The sequence below is a fragment of the Bemisia tabaci genome, chromosome 5 (assembly GCF_918797505.1).
Source record: "Bemisia tabaci chromosome 5, PGI_BMITA_v3".
In the NCBI taxonomy this organism is placed as follows: domain Eukaryota; kingdom Metazoa; phylum Arthropoda; class Insecta; order Hemiptera; family Aleyrodidae; genus Bemisia; species Bemisia tabaci.
The window spans coordinates 40869317-40893071 of record NC_092797.1 but is presented as its reverse complement, the minus strand read 5'-3'; the positions used below and the strand labels follow the sequence as shown (position 1 = coordinate 40893071).

The 23755-nt window shown below is 39.3% G+C and overlaps 2 protein-coding genes across 3 annotated transcripts in view; one reads left to right on the top strand and one right to left on the bottom strand.

The window, feature by feature from the left end:
• Positions 1–23755, top strand: part of LOC109040683 (uncharacterized) — a 272839-nt gene that overhangs the window by 137355 nt on the left and 111729 nt on the right. The window lies entirely within an intron of this gene.
• Positions 23313–23755, bottom strand: part of LOC109040697 (ionotropic receptor 75a-like) — a 39295-nt gene continuing 38852 nt past the window's right edge. Inside the window, exon 11 of the mRNA XM_072300726.1 lies at positions 23313–23564. Coding sequence (XP_072156827.1) covers positions 23446–23564 — 119 coding nt within the window. The 3' untranslated portion in view covers positions 23313–23445. The remainder of the gene's footprint in view (positions 23565–23755) is intronic.

Here is a 23755-nt window from a genome sequence, read left to right as displayed (position 1 = left end):
TCATAAACAAGTTAGTTTTGCGCACATAAAGATTCGAGGAAATATACGCATACATGTATTAACTTCCCCGGAAATAAATGTTAATTCAGGAAAAATTTAGCAAGGTCTGAATGTTCATCGCCGGGCATGCTATGAGCGCGCAAAATGACAACAAAAGCGCCTTCACTTCTTGTATAGGCAACACGCACATCCATCGAGCGCGAATAGTTGTATCCTTAGGTTTGCTCTGCTATTGATGGCATGCCACCTGTTCTGTTGAACATACGAAAAACGCTTTACGCACGTTCAGACGTCGCCGCAGTTCTTGCGCCAAGTCACAAATTTTAGTTAGAGTTCGTGCATATTTTTCTTTAAAATGTCGTGTAAATTTTGTTCTCAGTTTAAGGTAAACCCTCTACTTAAAAACCTCAAATAGAAACATTCATAGATTATATCCAAAATAAATATTTTATCAAGGAAAATTTGGCAACGTCCGAATATTTATACGTGGTTTTTCTTTAACACGGCAATAGAGCGCCTAGCTAACGGAGAATATTGCTATCTCACTCCAGTTTTTTTCTTTTTAACAGAATAACTGTCATTCTCTGATCGGGGCTCAGTATAAACATCAGTAGTAGCTAAAGCCATTTAATGCTGGGCTGACAGGCTCACACTGCACGGCTTCTAATATATGTTGGTTGAGGACGAATTGTAAATCATAAAAAGATGAGAAAAAGAAGGAATGGAGAGAAAAAATAAGAGAAGGAAATGAAGGAAGAAGAAGAAGAAGAAGAAAAGAAAATGAAGGAAGAATAAGAAAAGGAAATGAAGGAGGAAGAAGAAGAAGAGAAGAGAAGGAAATGAAGGAAGAAGAAGAAGAGAAGGAAATGAAGGAGGAAGAAGAAGAAGAGAAGGAAATGAAGGAAGAAGAAGAAGAGTAGGAAATGAATAACGGGAAAGAAAGACAAAGAGAAAGAAGAAATGAGAAAAAGTGCTAGAAAAATTTATTTTTCTCCGCTTGTTTCTTTCTCTTCTTCTCTTCTTCTCTTCTTCTCTTCTTCCTCTTCTTCTCCTTTTAGCTTTTCTCCTTTTTCTACCTCCTCCATATCCTCGTTTCCTCTTCCACCCTCTTCCTCTTGCGTGAGGTCTTAGGTTGGATTGCGTTCATCGACCTTATACTCCTTTGTTTTTTTCTCCTTCCTCTATTTCCTCTACTTCCTCTTCTTTTCCTTTTTCGTCGTTTTTCGATTTTAAAGCGTCCCTATATTACATATTGAAAATTTTTGTACGATGCTTATATGCACGTGTATTTTCTCTTTCTTTCTTTCTCATTCAGAACTTCCAATTATTGAAGGCATGACCCCATTGATTAATTCCATCCAGTCATAGCAAGGCTCGGGTATAAAAGACCCGAATCGAACGCACTAGGGTTAAATATGATGAATATGAGCTTTTCTGCCCTCGATTCTCACGGTCGGGAAATCCATGGGGGAAGAAGTGATGCTTTGTATTGACGACTCATTCGGAAACACCGTGCCGTGAGATTATATGACGCCGCATTGTATTATTCTTTGCATTATTTTCATTTTTCATTATTCGCCCACTTTTGCTCCCTTTCACTCACAGGCATCCCACTTTATGCCATTCCGCTTAAATCCTCACGATACGGTTACAAGTTAGACACAATAGATTTAGCCGTGGGTGCTCCACGGAAAGTTTATTATTTTTTACTCTGTCCCCATTTCCCGCCGTGCATTGTGCATGTCTTTTCCATCGATGCTCAAATCCAAGCTAATGAAAAACTTATCCTCTTCAAACGCGGCTTCTTACGGTATATTAACTACTCCTTTCCAGAAATCACCTGTGGGAAACTTAAACCCTCCTGTGGGATGGGATTCAAAGGGAATTCATTAATGTAGGAGTCTCTAGATTAACGGTTCTTTGATTTCTTCGTTATTTTAGCTTCCGAGTCTGATTTATTGAGCACGGATACAATGCGCCTGCCGCAATTACTTTATGCCTTGCAGAATCGATGGACGCATTCGGCGTATAAAATGAATCCATGCTTGAAAAATTGTTTTGTTGTTTTTTTAATCAAAAATTTATGATTTTTAATATCAAAGGATTGAAAAGAAAATTGGGTTCCAATGGTTACCGAACCGATATTTTTACAGATATGGGCTTATTGTTTTCAGATGATTCAGAGTAGGTTCAGGAATATTTAATCATTAAATAATACGTGCTCCTCAATATTAACTGTATTTTGCACAAATAAATTGATGCCTTTACAATTATACTAAGAGTTCAAAACCTTCTTGTTTACAAAAAATAAGTACAGCAAATAAAAAATGTAATTCTTAATTTAATCGGCTTTTCTTTGTATAAACAAAAACTGGTGATTTTGTCAGGGTCTCCCTGCAAAATAGAAGAAGTTGTCCAACATTAGCAGCGTTTTAAAAACCTATTGGATTAAACCATGAGTTTCTATTTAATTCATTTAGAAATAATATAAACGAAGAGAGATTTAATTTACATGCGTAACATTCATAAAAAACCAAAGCAACCCGTGTATAAACTTCGCCTTATGGAATCGCATGATTTGCACATGGAAGGATAAATTTAAATTTTACCTATACATATCTATCAAAATCAGTCATGCATCGGGAGAAAATTACATTTAGTCCGCATAAAAAGGCAAGATTTGGCTGTGCACCTCTAGTGACAGAGGCTAAGTCACCGGATAGGCCACTATTTTAACTCTGCGGATATTTTGTTGCCTACATCCTTGATTGAAGGCGATTTTAATTCTGAGACTGCGCGACTACCTTCCGAGGCCTACTTATGTCTTCTTTGACAGTAATTAAAGTAAATCGCTGTTCACTTCTTCCTTTGACAACGGCTATGAACATTCAGAATGTATGTTATTGATAACCTGTGTGTTTATACAAAATTCAATGAAATATCAAAAGAGGCATAATTTGTTCTCACTTATCATACTTTTGAAAGAGCGGTTGAAGATTGGCTCTACATACGACCACATGCTCTGTATTATACCTCTTTCTAATCAACCTTCGACATGTTATTACACTTCAAAGACGTTTGAGACTGTAACAATCTTAAATATAATATTGCTTCAGAATCAAAGCCAGCGTTAAAATCTACCCTAACAATAAAATAGTGTTGTTTTTTGCAAAAGTTTCTTTGTATCCTTGTCATTTTGCCGAATACAGAGCAGACTTTGGGTGAAAAATGTTTAATTATCTTTTGAGTAAAATATCTCACAGTAGAATGCTTCTCCATATAAAGGTCAATTTTTCTGTGACGCTTATTTCAGAGCTTGCTTTTAATGGTTACGGGTTATTGTCATAACGTTTGGAAAGCTATATATTGAAAAGGTAAATGTATATTTCTATTGTTTGGGCCAAAAGATGGAAGGAAGGATCATTACCTACCATTTTTCATTCCTCATTCTTTTCGTTCAACCTGAATTGAATGCAGATTCCATTAGCTTGCGTTTTCATTCGCAATAAGTTGCAGGAGCATTGAGAGTGACGTAAGCCAGCTAGGACTAGGAGTGGTAAAAGTTGACGACACCGTCTTTTCGTTAAGTAAATCATAAAAAACATCGATTCTTGGTGAAGCATGCCTGTTCCACCGAGATTCGATCGCCTTACATACATTTAAATGAAGGAAAATCAGTTATCGTATTGCAAATTTTGCCACTAGGTAGGGAAAGCAGGTGAGAATATCACTGCATGTTGAGTGGAACCGCAACTTCGCGTTGAGTAAGTATATAACAATATGAGGAATTGTGAAAAAGAACTTATACACTCCGACCAGTTTCAGGAGAAAAATTTATTAATATTTCATTTAGATAATATATTTACAAAAAATAAAAAAAATTAATCACTAGAAAATATGGGTGGTTGCAGAAGCATAATTTTACGAGCATCAAATCAAATCAGAAAAATTGATGTTTTCGAGGTGCGAGTAAGTTATTTAGTGGCCGGTAAGAAATAAAATAAAATACCACATAAAAAAACCAGACCTTTCTGATCTTGTGTACCTATGGTTGGTTGGTAAATACGTTTATTTTAAGCTATGCCATAACAGAACAAAGTCATTAATACCTTAAAAAAATCACGTATTGACGTATAAAATCAAACAATACTAATTTTCAAATGAAAACTTTATTTTGTGGAAAAATATGAATGATCATACAGTTTTTCATCTTTTCACAGTCGTAAATTTCAAGTGCATACTTGAGTCTTTCATTTCCGACGAGATCCAAGCGTCGAACACTCAGCAAAAAGAGCTGTAGTAATCATAGATATAGAAGACGGAAAACCAAGAGGTTCTGGCGTTAGATTCTCGGGAAAAGAACAAATACAATTCCAACCTGACTTTATAACACGCCGCTTTCATTTTTTCTCATTTAATTTGAATGAAGTCATCCAGGCTGGGAGAGCACATCAAGCAATTTCAGTGCCTCCATCCGTTCGTAGCAGCTTTTCAACGGTTTCAACGTCGCACATTGGATCGAGCCAATTTTAAAGGTCGGACATGACATTTTTGACTAAAACTGCAAATTTGCATATCTATTTCGTCATATTTTCAACTTTAGGGGTGCTTCTGGAAGAAAATTTCACTAGGAAACCAATGGAACTACTTTTAGAACCTCAAAGTTTTGTATAAACGGAGTCATGAGCTTTTAAAGTTTCCAAATTTTGTCCGACCCTTCCCATTGACTCAATCCAGCGCGCAAATCTCATCTTGGTGCGTCGCTTCGTATGCCGCATGTATTCTTTCGAAAAAACTGATACCCTGACCCAAATTTGAGCCCCGGAATCGACTCTCTATCACATGTGGCACGTGTGTGGCGCCCTCCGATTTGCATGGTAAAGCCCGCCAAAATCGAAGGCACGAAATTCCCTTTTTGAGTCGGAAATCTGTTTTGCATTATAAAACTTCGTTTTACACATTACGGGCTCGCGGGAGATTAAGGGGGCTTATGGTGATTTCTTTCTCTTTCGCTGCTTACCGCGTAGCTCCCCCTCCGCCCCCCTCCCTCCCGCGACGCCGCCCTCCCCAACGGCAGGGTGTCAGCCTCCCTGGATGATTCCCGTTCCCTTCCCGAGTTCCTCGCGTCAGTCGTTCAACTCGAAACTTGTTGCGTTCCGTTTCGCATCGGATCGGCTTAGCTAAGTAGCTTAGATGGATAGATACACAGCTTGACCCAGTTTATTTACTTATTTTTCTTCCCCTTCCCTCCCGTCCTGTTCACCTCCCTTCCGCCAACAATTCCGCCAGTGTTTTCCTTCCCCTTTCTTTTCTGCTCCTCCACATTATCTCATTTTCACCAGGCGCTCCGCGGCTGCCTCTTTTATTTGCTCCGCCGAGAAGTCTATTTACAAGCTCATGTTTATTCGCCGCATTTAAATTGTTGTTTTTCACCGTTAAACGAAAACAAACATCGGAGCTGATGTTGTTTGGTTTCGAAGCCCTGCCGCCGCGTCGGCCGGGCGATCCGTTACCCCTCGCGAAACTTTCAATTTATCAATTCGGAGATTTGGCAACGTTGTTCTCATAGTTACCATACAACAGCGTATTCGACTTTTTCCCCCTCCCGGGATAGTCGAATTTCGAGGCGTGTTTTCGCAACGCTGCCCGTCTTGATGGGACAGGGAAGTCGTAAAACGGAACGGATCTGACTAAATCAACAAGTGTGAATAAGGGAAAGCTGACGCGGTCTAACCGAGAGAATTCGGATGCAAATATTTCGAAGCCCCACAAGTGTAACTGTTTCTTCTGAGATTTCGTTTTTCTTTTATGATTTCTCGGGTTTGCTTCCCGCGCTTTTTACGGTTCTATTCAGCAGGACTTTATCCGGGAGGAGAAATTTGAGATCATTTGTTCCGCGCCAACGTTATTATCGAGAAGGTATAGCGCGGGAGTTTATTCGGACAGATTTTCCTTTTCACTTTTCAACTTTACGACGCTTATAGCTCGTGCTCGTTTTGAGGAATTCATTTTTCTCCGATTTGTACATTGTAATAAGAATGAAAGCAGGTTATTGGCGCCATTGACCGACATTATTTGAAACTGAAAGCCTAAAATATTGAAGTTTACACAGCACGCAGCGTTGCTCACAATGAATTTAGGGCTCTGACTTTGTTCTGTGCCCTTAAAAGCACACGTAATATTCAGAGATGAGGCAACGAGGAAACCATTCGGAATATTTTCACGAGACATTTCAAACGTTAGTTAATATTCCAAGATCTTCGTGTGGCTACTGGTCTTTGGTGCAACAGCTCACATACCTAAGAATAAAGTGAGACCATCATAGACAGGAAATGAATTTAAATAAACATACAACGAAATATTTGTTCTTATCAACACTTCCTGTGGGAATAAAGATATAAGGCCAAACATCATCAATTCAATTTCGCAAAGTAAAGTATTATCATTTAGCACATTGAAAAATACACATTTGATAAGTTTGTTAATTAAGTAGATTTTGCTGTAAATAGAGGCACGTTTGATTTCGTGGACACGTAAAACGTCTGTGTAAATAGCTCAAGTTACAAAGAAAGTCCCATTACTTGAATAATTTTCGATGCTAAATTTTAATAAGGTTAACTGAAACATAGGATCTGTTCACATCCCTTAGATTTACATATTGTGATGAACTGTGAATAAAAAATTGCCACCTAGAGCCAATTTTTCATGTTTAGTTTTCAAAAATGGGCGCTGTGCGCCGATCCCTGCGTCATGTTTCGCAGCCCAGAACTTTTATGAATGTACTACATGAATCAAGACACCATGGTTCATTGTTTTTTTTTTTGTTTTTTTTTTTTTATTCAGCGGTATAGCTGCTTTAAAGTCACAAGAAAAGCACGCTAAGCTTATTTCTAGTGAATGAAAGTGTATGATGCAGGATGCTGCCATACAAACCGAAGATGGACAGCGATTCGCTCTGTGTGGACGTGAGAGAAATAATCGAGCCTATCTTGGAAGAAGACATAAAACTTGTCGGTATAAAGCGCCATAACTCTTACAGGGATGCTTGCATCAAATACCAACAGAAAGGATAATGTCACTAAGATGCTTAGCTACAGCCCGCACTTTCTTCGCCTGCTCTCGGGACACTAACACGCTGTGGTGCTGTATCAATGGAATGACCGGGGTCCATTCCTCTCAAAGTCCCCTCTCTCGCCGTGGAATTAACTTCATTAATTCCACAGTAGATGGACTTTCCACCCCTTTCCACTTTGGCTCTTCTCCTGAGAAACATAGGACGGGTCCCCTCTTTCGATAACGGTGAAAAATCACGCCATAGACAACCGTGGTAAAATAGCAGCAACACCTCTTCACCTTCCGGCCAATGTATCACAAGCGCCATGCGACGTTTAAACATTTCCGCCGCCATTTTATTTCTTTACGGGGAAAGTGCTCAATGAAGCTGTCCGAAAATGTCACCGATATTTTCTTTGTGCTGCCGATAAAATTCAGTGAAATTTCACTGGAAAAAAACACACTGAATCTAGAGTTCAGACTCTTGAAAACATTGACAAGAAAAAATACTCTTGATTCAATCGGATTTTTGCTTGAATCAAAACGAAATCCGCGGCTTAATTAAGAGGGCTGGTTCTTGATTTAAGCTAGATTCTGATTGAATCAAGAGTACTTTTTCTCGTCGATGTTTTTAAGAGTCTAAACTCTAGATCCAATGTGTTTTTTTTCCCCAGTGTTTGTAACAAATTCAACCAGTAATTTCTCAGCAAAAAGTAAATTGGCGGCGGAAATGTTTAAACGTCGCACGGCGCCCGTGATACTTTGGCCGGAAGGTGACAACTTACAGAAACATAATTCGCCGTTTCTGCCACGAAGGAACGTAACTTTATTTCATTGTTGAAAATTTTCCCTCAAAAATTGCAATTTTAACTGAAATCTTGGACATTTTTAAGTGAAAATTACACGGATTTTCCCTCTGATCTCATGGGAAAACGAGTAAAGTTTTGAACGAAAATTTTACGGGTACATTCGTGTAAAAAATTTAATTTTATGAGTCGATTCGGCAATCTTGCTACTGAGTTACGCTCCCTCGTCTGAAGAAAGACACACAAGATCTCCTAGCAAGTTGTTCTAACGATCTTTCAAAAAGTATTTCTAAACATTTTTGCACAACATTTTTAAAGGAAGTTTTGAAAACTTGACGGCTCCTTGTCCGTATTTTAAAGATTTGACGTGCACGTGAGTGTTTTACCTTTTTAAAATTTTCCAAAAATTTGATCCATCTGGAAAAATTAAGTTATAAGGTACAGTTTTGACGGATTCAACCCCTGAAAACGCTTAAAACATGAAAGTGAACGTCCTAATGTAGTTTTAAAGAATTTCAGTGTTGAAAGTGAGGATAATTATATACTTTCAACTAGAATGGATGAATAAATCTAGGAGATCCTCAAGTTTTATGTGATAGCACCCAATGAAACGATGAAAAAATGTCGGTAACGGATGTGAGCGAAACAATCGATCAATCAATCAGTGAATAATTGCAGTGCTATAATTCTGCGAGAGATGCCGGTTGTTACGGAACGTCCGTCCGCAACGTCGAGATCCTTTTAATCTAGGTAAACTCACACCAGACTCAACGTGCAGTACCCCGCAAACTCCGAAAAGCATTAAAAATTGAAAATTAGTAAAAGGGGTGCACGATTCGTAATTTGTGCGGTAATTGAATTTAAATCAGGGGGATTAGTTGATTAAAACCGTGGTCGCAGCATGACAGGTGACGTTGCCAATCAAGCTTCAGATACTATGGTAATTTTTGCAGTGGCGAGGCGTGAAAGATCGATTATCGCTATTTCCCCATTTGAAGCCATGGTAAAGAATCGATTGTTGAGGTGTTTGTTGCGGACACCCTGTTTATCGATCCTTTCCCATAGGTTCAAACAGCAAATCGATCGATTTATCGCAAAGCACGCGACGCCACTGTTTTGGTTATTCGTATACAAGATGCGACTAATTTTTCACTTTGATTCGACGATTTGGCTGCTTACTTGTATGTGCTTTTGCGTTACTAGGTTCGAACCCGATTGCTAAATTATCGATGAACTTACACGGTTTAAGTTCAAAAATTAAGCAAAAATTGCAACGTTTTTACACTTCCTCGCCTAAGCAACTCTACTCGGATTTTTTGGGGATTATGATATAAAAAATGCACTTAAAAATTCTTACTTGAATTTGCTGTCCAGAGGATTTCCTCTTGAATCGATGATAAAATTGTTTGCTTTTAGTGGCTCCCTTCTTGATAAAAGCGTCATTTCTTCTTGGTTCAAGAAACATTTCATCTTGACTCGTTTTCATTCTATTAAGCTCAATCCGATTGATGATGTTTAAAGAAAAATCTTTAGTACCGACTGCTACCTCACTTGATCTGCAGTCTGATTATTGAAAGTGATAGAAAAACCGATAGACAAAGGAGACAAAGGGAATACCGAGCGATACTAATGGTTAGAGGGAGGCTCTTATAGACTGAGGGAGAGAATGATTAACTCACTATGCCACTAATTAGTCTATCACTTTCTCTGTTGCAACCACCAGCTATCAATAATAGGATATATCAATTTTCGCTTTTTCAGCTATGTCTATAGCTTTGTCTATCAAATTCAATAATCAGCCCGTTTGTTATCCTGCATAATCTGGCGACACGACGGCAGCACGGCCTTCGCGTGACACTGGTGACCGGTTTAAAGAAACGAAACTGATAACCTAATTAATCGCTTGAAGAGGGGCTTAAAAGTTATTAAGCGGCAAAACTAGAGCTTATTCGGAGGGGACGAGCGGTCCAGGGACCGGGGCGAGTGGGGGGGGGGGGGGGGGTGCTTCACCCAAATTCACGTTGCCATCTGCTCTTCATCCCGATCCACATTCGGCACGTCCATTTAACACTTTTATTAATTTCCACTTTCCCGTCGCAGTGTTACCGCCACTCCCACGCGCTCTGACGCTTCGTTGTACGGAAAAGAGACGCAAGTGTATTCTGGGATGAGCCTCGAGACATATGAGAGCGTATTCCCTCCGTGGCTCATACGTAAATGCACTTACGGTTTTTTTTCCTTAAACGGCAGCGTTGCCCTCTGTTTTCACACTCCGCGCCCCGACGCACAGTTGATCGAGTCAATTAGAGAAGTCGGACGTACACTTTGGGACTAAAACTGCAAATTTTTATGTTCATACCGTCACATTTTAAACTTGAAGGGGTGCCTCTTGAAGAAAATTTCACGAGAAAACCAATGCACTGAAAAAAAATTCTCGGCGTTTTTACCAAGGTCCGTTGGTACCTTTACCATCTCACTTTTTTACCAATTATTGGTAATTTTACCAAGACAGACTGGTAAGCTTACCTAAAAACCGGTATTTTTACTGTTTTTCTCAGGTAAGAATACCTTTTTTATTGGTAATCAATTCCCGGTAACTTTGCCATTTTATCTCGGTAATTCTACCACAGTCGATAAAAAATATTGGCGTTTTTACCCGGGGTCCAGTAAAATTACCGAGAAAGTCAATAATTTTACCGAGATTTTTCGGTAAAATTACCAATTCCATAAATAGTAATTTTACCAAGAAAAAACTGGGATCAAATAGAACCCTGAATTCTTGGTAATTTTACCCAGTTCTTAGTAAATACACCTAGATTGTTTTCTCAGTGTGGAACCACTTTTAGAACTGCAAAGTCTTGTATAAACGGAGTTGTAAGCGTTTAAAGTTTTCAAATTGTGTCCGACCTCTCCTACTGACTTGATCCACCGTGCGCTGTATGTGATGCAGAGCCCTGGATTCGACTCCCTTCATCGTTCGTAAATTGAATTATGTTCATCATGCGTTTGGCGAGTTCATACACCTATGAAATAAAAGAGTTGGAGAAAATATTGATGATAGAGCTTCAATTGAACGGAGTGGAATTTCGCACTCTCCGGAATGTTTTAAACAGAGCGAAATAATGTCTGCATGACGAAGCGACGACGGTTCAGCTTGGAAACCACCCATCAGAATTTTCAAATAAATGATCACTATTGAACGCAATGTCCGAGGCTAATGTTCAAATCAGACATTTTATCAACTATATACCTGACGCAACAAAGAATCAAGTATTAAAGACTTACCAAGTTTTAAATGTGTTTAAACATCATATCCTCAGCCTTTTGAAAAAATTAGTAAAAATATCGGCTGTCTTATAGAGTAGACCTATTCAAAATTTTCTTCGTGATTTTCTCCCATCCCATGGTCTTCAAAAGAGAAGTATGTTTAGCGAAAACTAAATAAATCAGACATTGAAGCTCACTTAGTGATCATAAAATTATCAAAAATCCACAGTTTTACCCACATAGGATCATTTCTGTTCAACACCGGGAAAAATCTCAGTACTACACTACTGCAATCTAAGGTAGAAAAATTGGTCAGCTGAAATCTGTGGCAGTATTCCTAAGTTGACTATCAGCTTGTGACGTAATAATATACCAGCATCGGATCAATATCAGTAGATCAGAATTTTTTCTCTAAATCCCTGACGGTGCAATTTTTATTTTTGTTTTATCCTCACATTACTCCGTACTATTAAGCTATAAGAGTATAACGCGCAACACATAATGCCCGGGGCGCAAAGCGCTTCAACCACGAAACGGTCAGATGACATACCCGTCAAGCATTTCATAAGTATATTTATTTTTATTCCAATTGGCAGAATGGTAATAAATCTGATTTTTAGCAATATTTACTTTATATAATGGCCCTTATATTAATGATAACGCAATAAACAATAATGATAAGCGATGAACGATATTGATAAGCGGTGAGCGATAACGGTAAGCGAAGAACGATAACGATAAGCGATGAACGATAGTTTCCATTTGAAGTTTAGTGGCATTACGTGACGTTAGTTGCAAAATCTGTCCACCGGCCGGCGTCCATCTCTGTATCTGAAATATGTGCTTTCGGGGCCTCTGAGTAGTGGAAATGACAAAGGGAGATAGTGTAATGTATCGTAATTTATTTACAACCCTCCTGTCATTGGGTCGCGGTCGAAGATTCAAGGACTCTCGTTTCCGCCCGGGAAGTGGCTACTTATATGAGCATTTTATAGGAGCGGATGAAAGACGATGCTTTTTTCCGGGAGAAAAATGGGAATACGGAAGGAAAAGAGCAGATTAAAAGCATCGCAGCGATATGATTGAGAGAGGCGACGTTTCTCTCGATGGGGATTGCGAGTTGATATCGGTGCAAACGCTACTCCCACTGCCTCGTGTCCCCGAAGGGACAGGACAGAGGTCGCGACGCGATCCCTATGTGCTTTTTGACCGCCCAAATCGGTCTTAAGTTTCATCCCGGGACACCCACTCTGCCGTGCTAAGGAAGAACGCCGTATGAACATTCGAGAGTTGCCAAATTTCCTTCGATAAAATGTTTATTTTTGAGGAAAGTTATAAATGTTTTACCTAGGAATTTTTTGTGGACTTTAGGTGGACTTGCGAATAAAATTGTATGAAAGAATGGATGAAAGATCTTTACAAATTTTTCAGAGAATTCGTGATTTATACCAACGGAAATTTGGCAACGCCTGAAGGTTCATACGGCGGTTTTTCTTAGCACGGCAGCACTCTATGCCGCAGAATTTATCGAAAGTCCCCATGAGTGTGTATATTGAGGCGCTGAAAGTCAGAAGGTCCTAATTGCCACGTTTCAAAGTTTCACGTGACGATTATTTTCTATATTCGCCAGCGCGTGTGAGATTTACGTCCATTATTTCAATACAATTGCGTGAAATGACAAAGAAAAATCACAAAAAATTTCAAGAGAAAAACTACAAACCTATCATGAATTTATGAAATCACTTTCAAAAGAAACGTGATTATCTACTTAAGTTAAACCCCTCTTGCTATCTCCTCGTTCACCTTAAATTTGCCTATAGCAGCATTACGTCCCCATAGCAAAGTAACCTAATCCTAACAGACACCACGTACCGGTCACCGGTGGTTTATTTTGACGTTCAGCAACTATTTTAACTCCCCGGAGATCAAATTGCGTACCCGACAAATTGAAGGAACTTTGAGAGTTGCGTCATCGCGTAAAGTCTCATTTCATTTACCATCCCTGTCTGACCAACTTGGATCTTTAAACATAAAACTTGCTGTAATTGAATGTACCTTCTTTCAATGCAGTCAGGTATCTTCATGGGAAAAAAAAAAAAAAAAAAAAAAAAAAAAAAAAAAAAAAAAAAAAAAATTAGTGCAATATTATACAGTGCATATGTACAAGAATGTGCAGGACCATCCTAGCATACGTTAAAATGGGGTGAATTGGAAATCAGACGAGGAAGAAAGAGAAGAAAGGAAACAAAGGGAAAAACAAAGAGGAAAATAGATGTGGAGGAAAAAAGAAAGGGAGAAGCACGGAGAAGCCAATGAGGAAGGAAGAAAAGAAGAAGAGGATAAGGAAGAAGGGAAAGGAGGAGAAATGGTTGAGGAGGGGATGAAAAAATAGATAGGAAAGAAGAAACGGAGGGGAAAACCTGGAGGAATAAGTGATGCTTGTTTTACTTCGTCCTCTCCATATTCCTTTTCTGTTTTTTTTCTTTTTCTGCTTTCTACTTTCCTTCGTCTTCTATCCGTTTCTTCTTATTCTTCTTTTTATTTTTTCTTTTAATCCACTCCCATCGTTTTTCCCTCTTCTTTTATCTCCTCATCCTTTCCTTCTCGCTCTTTCTCTCCTAATTTTTTTCCTTCTTTCCTTCCTTCCGATTCCTAATACGACCTCATTTGGACCGAATTTATCAAGAAGGAACCAACCCACATCAAGTTGAAACGGAGAAAAAGAGGTTTGAAGTTGTATTCCTCCATAAGACTCAATGTAGAAAGTAAACCTTAACCCCTCTTTTCACAAACAAATATTTCTTTTTCGACTTTCAATTCTCGGCAAAAGAAAATATACAACTAGAGGAACTCAGAAACATTCGTAACTCAATTTTTTCGAAAAAGTGGATTGGTTCCTTTCTCTCGATCCATTTGACAATACTTGGAAAGATATCGAATGCGGAGTCCTGGTGGCCTGAGTCCGTCAAAGTAGGGTTAAAAAATACCACTTGAATGTGCCATGCCGTGGCGTAGTGAACTGTTTTTCAGCTCCGGATTGGAGCCGCTTTTTAGGTGCGAGGACGACGCTTTTCATTTCATCGCGGTTTTGCGCCGAGACCTCGGGGCGAGCAGTGGGAGTGAATTAGGCACGCAAAAGAGCAACAGAGGACCCGAGCCGGGAGAATGGCGTTTTCATACACTAACAATGTGGACCGGGAAACACAGGCGAGACGGATTAAGCGTGAAATGAAACTTCTACGGACTCCTATTAAAACGTCCCGGGCAAGGCTAATAGTGCCGGATCCCTTAAACCCCCCGACCCCTACGACACCCCCTCCCTCGACCCCCACCGGCCGACGGCTCTTATTTTTCCGAACTTGACTCGTCATGCCTTGGGCGCGGTAATGCGCACCCCCAACAACTTTGTCGAAAGCTCTCCCTTAGCGCGCTGCTGTAAGAGTCTGTTTTGTATGATGTCACGTTTCCAAGTTCGCGACGCACAGTGGACCGAATTAATGGGACGGATCGGACATGAATTTGTTGACTAAATGTGCAAATTTAGATATATATTTCGTCAAGTTTTGAAGTTTGAGGAGTGTTTTCTAGAGTAGATTTTACGAGAAAACCAATGGGACCAATTTTAAGACCTCCGCTTTTTGTAATAATACAGTTATGAGCTTTTAAAGTTTCCAAATTTTGGACTCGTTCCATTGTGCGAGAATAACTGAGCTTCTGGACCCTCCGTTTTCGACCGTTCTTCGCGTCCGCTCCAAATTTCGTCGTTCCTAGCACCAAGGAACGTAAGACTGCGAAATTGAATGAAACTGTCCAGTTTTTTGCAGGAAAAGGGTTGGACAATATTTGTTCAAAATTGAGCTGGTTTTTACTTGTAATTGAAAGAAAAATTGGTGAAATTTTCAGTTTAAGACGCCTCTCAGTTTTCCCGTAAAAATAAAATTTTTAAAGATAAATGTTTCAACTTTGAGTTGGATTTATGTTCTTTCGTCTCAAAAACGACGATTTGGGACCATCCGCAGAAGAAGGAACCTTGGTCCGATAAAACTCAAATTTAATACCAGGGTACGGAAAAGTCTTGTACGACGCACGACGGTAAATGACGAGTGATCTAATTTAAGACAAAAATTCCAAACAAAATCGGAGTTAGTGCGGTCTAAAGATTGCTGTTGAAAAAAATAATTTCGAGAAAGTTTATCGGATTAATTTGACTTGTTTTATTATTTTGACAAAAAATTCGAACGACATTTTGATTTGAAATTATAGCAGTACATTTTGGTGCAATCCAAAGAAATTCACAAGACGTTACAAGATGTTTGTACATTTTTAAGATTTTGAATGCATGAGTAATTGGCCAATTCTTAGCACCGCTTGACTCAAAATGAACATATCAAACGCTCCCTTCAATAACCGCATATATTGCTCCGGGGCAATACTTGAATCGTGTGCCAGTTAAAATCAGTTTGAGTTTTCTCGGAAAGAAAGTTTCAAGTTACGAGCGCTCACTTTTCAAGAAATTATAGTTTCACACTCGACCTGTTGCATACTTGGCCTAAAGACTCTAGGAAGCTTTGCTAGAACAATATTTGTTCCCAGAGATTAGCTCCTCAAGCAGTTTCACGGCTTAATTAACGGTAGTGGCTTTTAATCAAAAGTTTCTCCCTTCCGGTATGTTGCACGTGACGTACAGTGGCGCGGCGTGAATAATCGAGTATCGATATTTTCCCATTTGAAGCTGTGGTAAATAATCGATTACTAGGTGTTTGCTGCGAATACCCTGTTTATCGATCCTTTTCCATAGGATTAAATGGCAGATCGATCGATATATTGCAAAACACGCCACGTCACTGGTGACGTAACGACGTGTTAAGCTGTGAGATTGCCTCCTGGAATATTACACACTTAGCGCCAATATTAAATATCTGACCTACGCCTGGCACCCGTATTATTTCCTTTGTAATTACCACGCTTAGGTTAGAAACGAAACGGCCTCTTCAGTCACCACCGTCGGCGTAATATATTCCCATTATCGAGACCTATTAAAATGGAGCCTTTGCCTTTGCCGTCATAAAACTTTAATGTCTAAGTTTTTATTAGTAACAGCGATATACTTACCTTTATTGCGAATTTTTGCCAAAATCGCCGCATCTCTTTCGTGTAACACTGTAGCATGTTCCGTTCTTTCACCAGGGATGAGACTTTATGGGGTAACCAGGCCCTTGGCATTTAGGAAAAGTGTTTCCTAGAATGTCAGTGAAACCTCAACGATTATTTTTAATGTATTCATTTTTAGCTACCGGACGTCGCCAATTGTCTTTTGATAAACTTCCAATTGTCTTGATAACTTGCGTATATTTACACTTAAATTTTTACAGACTTGAATTCATACTATAATCAAAAATACCCAAACATTTCAAAGAAAAGTTTGAGGAAAATTATTCTGTCAGAGAAAATTTGGCAAACCTCAGCACAGCAACCTAATTGTTCCGTCACGCGGAGCACAGTGCGACTTAGGTTGTATGGCTCGGATGCAACTATTCGAGCTTGTCGGATGTCCGTTTTGCATATACAAACATTTGAAGGAGCCTCGGCTTCTCCTAAGCAGTTGCCTTAAGTGAACGCATTTACGATTAAAGTAAAACTGAGTACAACACTGGAAAAAAAACACATTGGATCCAGAGTCCAGACTCCTAAAAACATCGACAAGAAAAATTCTCTTGATTTAGTCAGATTTAAGCTTAAATCAAGAACCAAGCCTCTTAATTTGAGCGAATTTCCTTTTGATTTAAGCTTAAATCTGATTAAATCAAGGGTCGTTTTTCTTGTAAATGTTTTCAAGAGTGTGGACTCTTGATACAATGCGTTTTTTCTTCCAGTGAAGTGAACCAAATCAAAAGGAACTATGTAGCACGCACATCCTGTGTACATAGTTCCTTGATTTACTTTGCACCTACTATTGTTTAGTGGAAGTACGTCCGATCATCAAAGGTCGTAAGTCAGATCCTTAAATTTTCTTAAATCGGTCTTCTTAAAACACATATGAAAAAGAAAACTAAACCACCATGCATCCACGGGTAAACGGTTGCCGTGGCTTTTGAAAAAAGTCCACGGAACCCTTCGGTGTACATCCAAGAATTTTCATTTGAGGTTATCTTTTCCACGGCCAACTATTACTCCGAAGCCACTGCCTCGTCAACAGAAGATTAGATCCTGAGGACGGCGGGGTTCGCCTGCGCAAATTTAATCAATCAGTCATTTCCGTGCGAATGCGCCTCCAACGAAATGATACTTCCGGCATGGGAGCACCGTAACGCTCAAATTATTTTAGGGGTTGACAGTCGGGAGGATGACGTGGGGGAGGGTCGATCGGGAGGGGGGGCGCATGGGAGGGGCATCTTGACAAGGAGTCGGAGAAGTGACGTAATTTTAGCACACTGTCTCACGGTTGTCAAGTGTAGACTCGTACTCATTTACTTAATTTTCTTGGAGACCTTGACCGAACTCGTAAGACGGAATTTGTATCTTTATTCACTCAAAGTAAAGCCTTTAAATTGTTTCATATTTCTAAAATATGACTTATCAACAATTATCAGAAAGGAAGCTTGACCCATGGCCTCCCTTCTGCAAAATAATAGATGTCTCCTCTCCTAAATAGAGAGAGCCTATGAGGTCACACTGCCCTTAAGTGCATTTGGTTGCCCTCTCATCACCATGGATCGTCCAGAATCTTATAAAGAGCTGGGAAATCTCTGGAAGAGTAGGAGTCAGCAAGGCTTTGGTACACAAAAGCTTTTGTCAACACAGCTCAAATTTTTAAACGAAACAGATGAAATTCATTCTCATTCAGTTCAACTTTTCTCTCTTTTTTTGAGTTTTTACTGTCTGGGTGATTATTTACTCTATAATTTTTGTGTCTCTTCTTATCTCCTATAAGATAACTAAGAATTTTCAGGTTGAAGTTAAAATCTACTTTATGCTTTCGATGATTGTATCTGTATATAGTTGACATGAAAATTCGGTAAAATGTTTTAATATTGGAAAAAAACCGGAAACGTTAAGGAGTTTGCCCTCAACAATTTTGGGCACACTGTCATCAAAACGTTCAGTCTCGTTGATGTGATGGTAAAAGCCACTCAATCATTGAAGTGTCCTTCAAAATACCTTTAAAATACATCTTATAACCATGAGGATTCAGAGCACTGGAAAAAAACCGCTTGGATCTAGAGTCCAGACTCTTAAAAACATCGACAAGAAAAAATACTCTTGATTCAATCGGATTTTTGCTTAAATCAAGAACCAAGCCTTTTAATTTGAGCGGATTTCCTTTAGATTCAAGTAAAAATCCGATTGAATCAAGAGTATTTTTTCTTGTCATTGTTTTCAAGAGTCTGTACTCTAGATCCAAGCGGTTTTTTTTTCCAGTGAGAAATCCTTAAAATGAAATAAGGAATAAGAATTATGGAACTAATCATTGGTCAAAAATAAGAATTACTCATGTCTTTCATAAAATGTGGCATTAATATAAACATTTGGCATCAAGCTGTTGCGACAATGGCTCCTGCCCTGAATTGTTAAATGATGCGTAAATATTGCTCTGTATATTCCTTTCGTCAAAGTATTGATCATTTATCATTTTTCTGCGCCTCGTTTGCGCTCAACAGCTTGTTGGAAAATATACCCTCCCCCCTCCCCCACTCCTGCTTACGTCAGGGTCCAGAATAAGAACGAACCTCAGCACAATGTAATGATAATGAGAGGCCTCTCAGCATTCACTGACGCATAAAGTTTGACCCTAATTATTGATTTCCTGCTTTCCTGATTCTCTCGAAAGCTCAAGTTTAGTCTGCTGACTAATAACATCGTGAAAGATTATGCCAGCATGGTTTGGTGATCACAAGAAGAGTCATATCTTGGCGGCGGAAGGAAGAAACAGTAATTTTTTCGTGAATAAGCGGATAAGCCACGTCTACCCAAGTAAAAACTACTGTTGAAAGATGTGTGGGTGCTACGGTAAAATTAAGTCTTTGAAGTAAATGGACTTGATTTATTAATTAAGAACTACAATTTCTGGCTTATCTGTGTAAACGTGTATGCATGTGCATAGGAAAACATATCAGTGCCATGGCGTGCTTTGCGATGTATAGATTGATCTGCCATTTGAACCTATGGAAAGGAATCGATGAACCAGTGTTCGCAACGAACACCTCAAGAATTGATTTTTTCCCATAGCTTCAAATGGGGAAACATCGATAATTGATCATTTGCGCCTCGCTACTGAAACAAATGGTACATACGTTGTTTCTAAACTGAGCCAGAGATTGTAGTTCCTAATTGCAAAGTGTATAGTCCAATGAATAGGTCGTTTTCAAAAGGGAAGGAGCCCATTTTAATACGAGCCCTGAAGTGGGGGAAAAAACCATTCAAATTAGCAGAATTCATCTCAAAATAGACTTTTCTTTAAAGCATGTGATTCAGATGCAGTAAGAGGCATTTGATATTGATGGCAAAAGTGTAAAACCAGAATGGTCAAACACGTTATTTTACAAATTCCGATTCTAATTCATTCTCTTCAAAAAATATTGCTGAATAATTTTCCATAAAGAAAATTCTCAAACACGCAAAAAAAACCTATCGAAAATAAAATGATAGCCATTATCAAAAAAATCAAAACGTAACGAGGAATCTACAACGTCACAAAACTCTACGAGTATATGGTCTCGTGTAGTTTCACCATCGATGTGGACTTTAAGTTGACAGCCCATCACGCGACAGCGAAAGACGAGTAAATGCGCGGCTTGAACCACATCAAGCTCGCGAAGAAACAACAGTCGACATTTTGAGGATCGTTCCGTTTCGTTGGAGGGAAATGCGATCGTAAGTACCCATCTTATAGTCGTCGCTCCTCTATCGTAAGGGCGCGACGTCTAATTCCACATGAGCCCTGGATGTGTTGAATTGTACGGACAACAGAGTTCACGTAAAAATAGAGATACCCGCTTACGTCAGAGCGGGGACGTCATCAGCGGAGTCACTCATCGGAATGCCCCTTGAAAATTTTAGTGTCACAGACCCGAGCAGAAGGAGGAAACCGAGAAAAAAGCGGGCTCGCTGGGTCAATTCCATATGTGTGTACTGTTTCAGAGGGAGCTTAGCTGAGTTACGGAAAAATGCCGTATGGTCCCTCTACCGTTGCCAAATTCATCATAGAAAAGCATGATATTTCCTGAAAAAGTTGTGGCACCTTGGCTAATATATAGACAGTAAAACTGATAAAGTGCGTGCTTCGTTTCGCGGCGCTGCAGATATCCTGTGATAATGTATTTTGTAAACGGAAAAACACACGAAATCATTTTCTGAAAACTTCTCTCATTTGTATTTTATATGTGAAGAGGTCGTTAGTAAAATACATAACGTTGTAGGAGGAACAAGTAGAGGGGGAGGGGGGACTGTAGAGCCTTACTGATCCTTTGAGTTGCAGCTCTTGTTCGATTATTTAAAATCGATTATTGTAAAACTTGGTAGCAGGTGGCATTCTTTCTCGGCGAGCTAGAATTTCAACTCAAATTTTCTCAACTCGAAAATCCAAGAAATTTCGGGTTTGTTTATTTCAAGGGCTATAAATTTTGGATCCGCTCGAAGGATCCTACTTACACCTCTTTTTATTTTGTTTTTAAATGGCATAATATACGAATAGACGTGAACAAAACATTAAAATAATATTTCTCATCACACCCCGGAAAAATCACGGCAGACTTGAAAGTGTTCATTTTGGTTTGCCAACGCATGTAAAATAGGCGGTGAAAAATTTGCAACGTCGCAAACTGAGGTAATAGGTGATGAGGAAATGTGTAACTGCGCACGCGCTAGAGTGTCATCTCTCCGGTAATCGTGATCTTCTGCAGCCGTCAAGTCGAAGCGATACTGTTGTAGGCGCTCTGCGCAACTATTCCGCCTCGGAAGTATTGCACAGTATCAAACGAAATTGAAGGCGCTTTTACGTACGTAAAAACGCGTTTTTTTTCTTAACGTGAAGTGACTAATTCCCTGAACGACATCAAATTCATTGGATTGCATTTCCCAGTTGGGAACTACAAAATCTGGCTCATCTATAACAAATATGTATGGTCATTGGTAAATTAATGGTTCACACGTTGAGTTGTTTCTAAACTGGCCCAGTTTTTGCAGCTCCTAACTGCAAACGTCAAAAAATTGTGATATGAGGGAAAACACCAAATTTCTATAACATTTTTTTTAATTTAGTGGATTCGGCAACATTCGAATGTTGATACGACGTTTCTCCTGAGCGCGGGAGGGTTGGTGTCTGGAAAGCGCGCGTCGTTTATTACTGGAGCTAGGGGCGCTGCCGGGTTGATGTGCAGCGCAACGGAGCCAGCGCCAGCCGCCTTAACGTGTGACAAATCGCATTTCATAAATGGCCGCTATAAATTACGAACATGAGAAGGATGACGGAAAGAGTGACACCCTTTTCTTTGTACTTGCTCCGGCATACGTCGGAAGTCTTTGTTCGTGGGCTCGCGGCAATAATCCCCCGGCGGATTCTCGGCTTATGTCACTCGCCCAGAAAGCAACAAGCTGAATCAGTGCCGCCGCCCCCGCTCGTTAGAACGTCACGCTGCCACGCTCGCTCAAAACACACATTCAACCAAAATTCCGGGGAATATTATTTTAGTGGTCATGGTCCATCTCACAATACTAGTGAGGACATTATATTAGGCCTTGTCTCCACGAGCCGTTTCCCGAGATTTGTCCCAGGGAAAAATCCCACTTACGAAGTGGGGAAAAATATTGAGTTAATCAATATTTTCCCTAGTACCATGTATGGTACTTGTACCCCTAGGACCCACTGAGAGAAGAAGAAGAGGTGAAAACGAATTGTGCGATATTTTATTCATTACTACATTGTTAATGTTTGTTTCGTTAAAATAATGTGTCTAATTGTCAATTGAGTGCATTTATTATTATAATACCGGTTAAATACTCGACTTTAACTACTTTATCTTCCCGCGCAAACTAGTCGCAGGACTGTATGAGCCCCGTCCCGAGGAGATGGTAACTGGGAAAAATCCCAGAAGTTTCATTCCTGCGATTCGAACTTGGGACAAATCCCATGAAAACGTCCCGTGGAGACAAGGCCTTAGTTGCCAAAAATTTAAAGTACGAAAGTTGTTTGGACGTATTTATGCTAAATGGAACTATGGGCAAGTGCGGAGAGATGGGATGTGCTCGTTAGTTGAGGGTCATAAGAATGAATGGGGATTTTAAAGCGCCAGTGACGTCAGCGGCAACGAAGTCGTCTCCATTGTTGTTCTTGCTCGGCTTTAACTCATGAGCTCTGTCCACAACACTCTTGTTACATGTCCACGGCTCACGAGTTAGCGCTCAGTTCTTTTTGATTTAATTGAAAATCCCGCTTTTCCATCTTCTCAAAAGGAACTATATCCACTTTTACATTGTTCCTTATCCAGCTTCCACGAGCACACCCCATCGTTCCACTTGCACATAGTTCCTGTTAGCATTAATAACATTTTTCCCCTTCAAATCATGTAAATAAATAATTTGTAGGTACTGCAGTTGAACCGATTATTTTCCAAATGACGCAAGCATCAAAAGTTAAAAAATGAGGTTTTTACTTGTAATTAGATGTATCTTAGAGCAGAGGAACATTAGAGAATATTAAATTTTTAGGCCTCAAGAAAAATTTGAATTTACGATTCTTATCGACCGGTAACGGTTTTCCTAAGTATTCTTGAGGTCGTGTTTGTGGTGCTTACGTTCGTCTAGAAAATAATCGGTTTAATTACTGTAATTCTGGGGTTGCTGCGGCTTTTCTCAGGTAAGGCGAGTGCAGAAAAATCCAACTCCTCTCCTAAATTACCTATTTTCTCATTTGTTTACACTGTGCACATCATTTAATGGTCTTTTCATTTCTTTTGTTTTAGGTGGGCCCTGGTTCATAAAGTCAGTTCATAAAGATGTGAGTGAATGCGACAAATTATGATATTTATTCCTGTCCTATAGTATTCAATTTAAACATTTTTTTACTATGTATTTTTTTATAAATTATTTTTTTTGGTGGGATGAAGGCAAATCGCAAAACATTGAGCTAATCTCAACTATGTAACTGTTCGCAATCTAAATATTGTAAGGTGAAGTGTTGAATGGTTTTCCTCAGAATTGCTAACATTTTTAGAGATCAAATCAGATTGTCATTCCGTTATTTCAGGAATGTATATCATTAATTTCAAACTTGAAATTAAATATATTTTTCTCATTTGAGTATATTCCTAGGCTTTACTATTCTTTACGAGGCCCAAGCTCTTTTCCGCCCAAACGAGAAACCTTTTAAATTGCTGTCCTGTTGATCTCCATGGATTCTGATAAGATTCTCTTGCGATAAGGTATTCCTCTCAAGACTGCCATCTGGAACAAAAAGAATCAAAATACTTGTATTTCAATTCGGTCGGATCAATTCTTTGCTTCATTACCTTTGGAGGATGAGAATGATGAACATCTCATTATTATTTTTGGAAACATAAACCGGAAATCCTCTCTCCATTTATTCCGTTACTCCATTTCCATCCACACAACTAAGTGATAGTACTCCCTTAAAT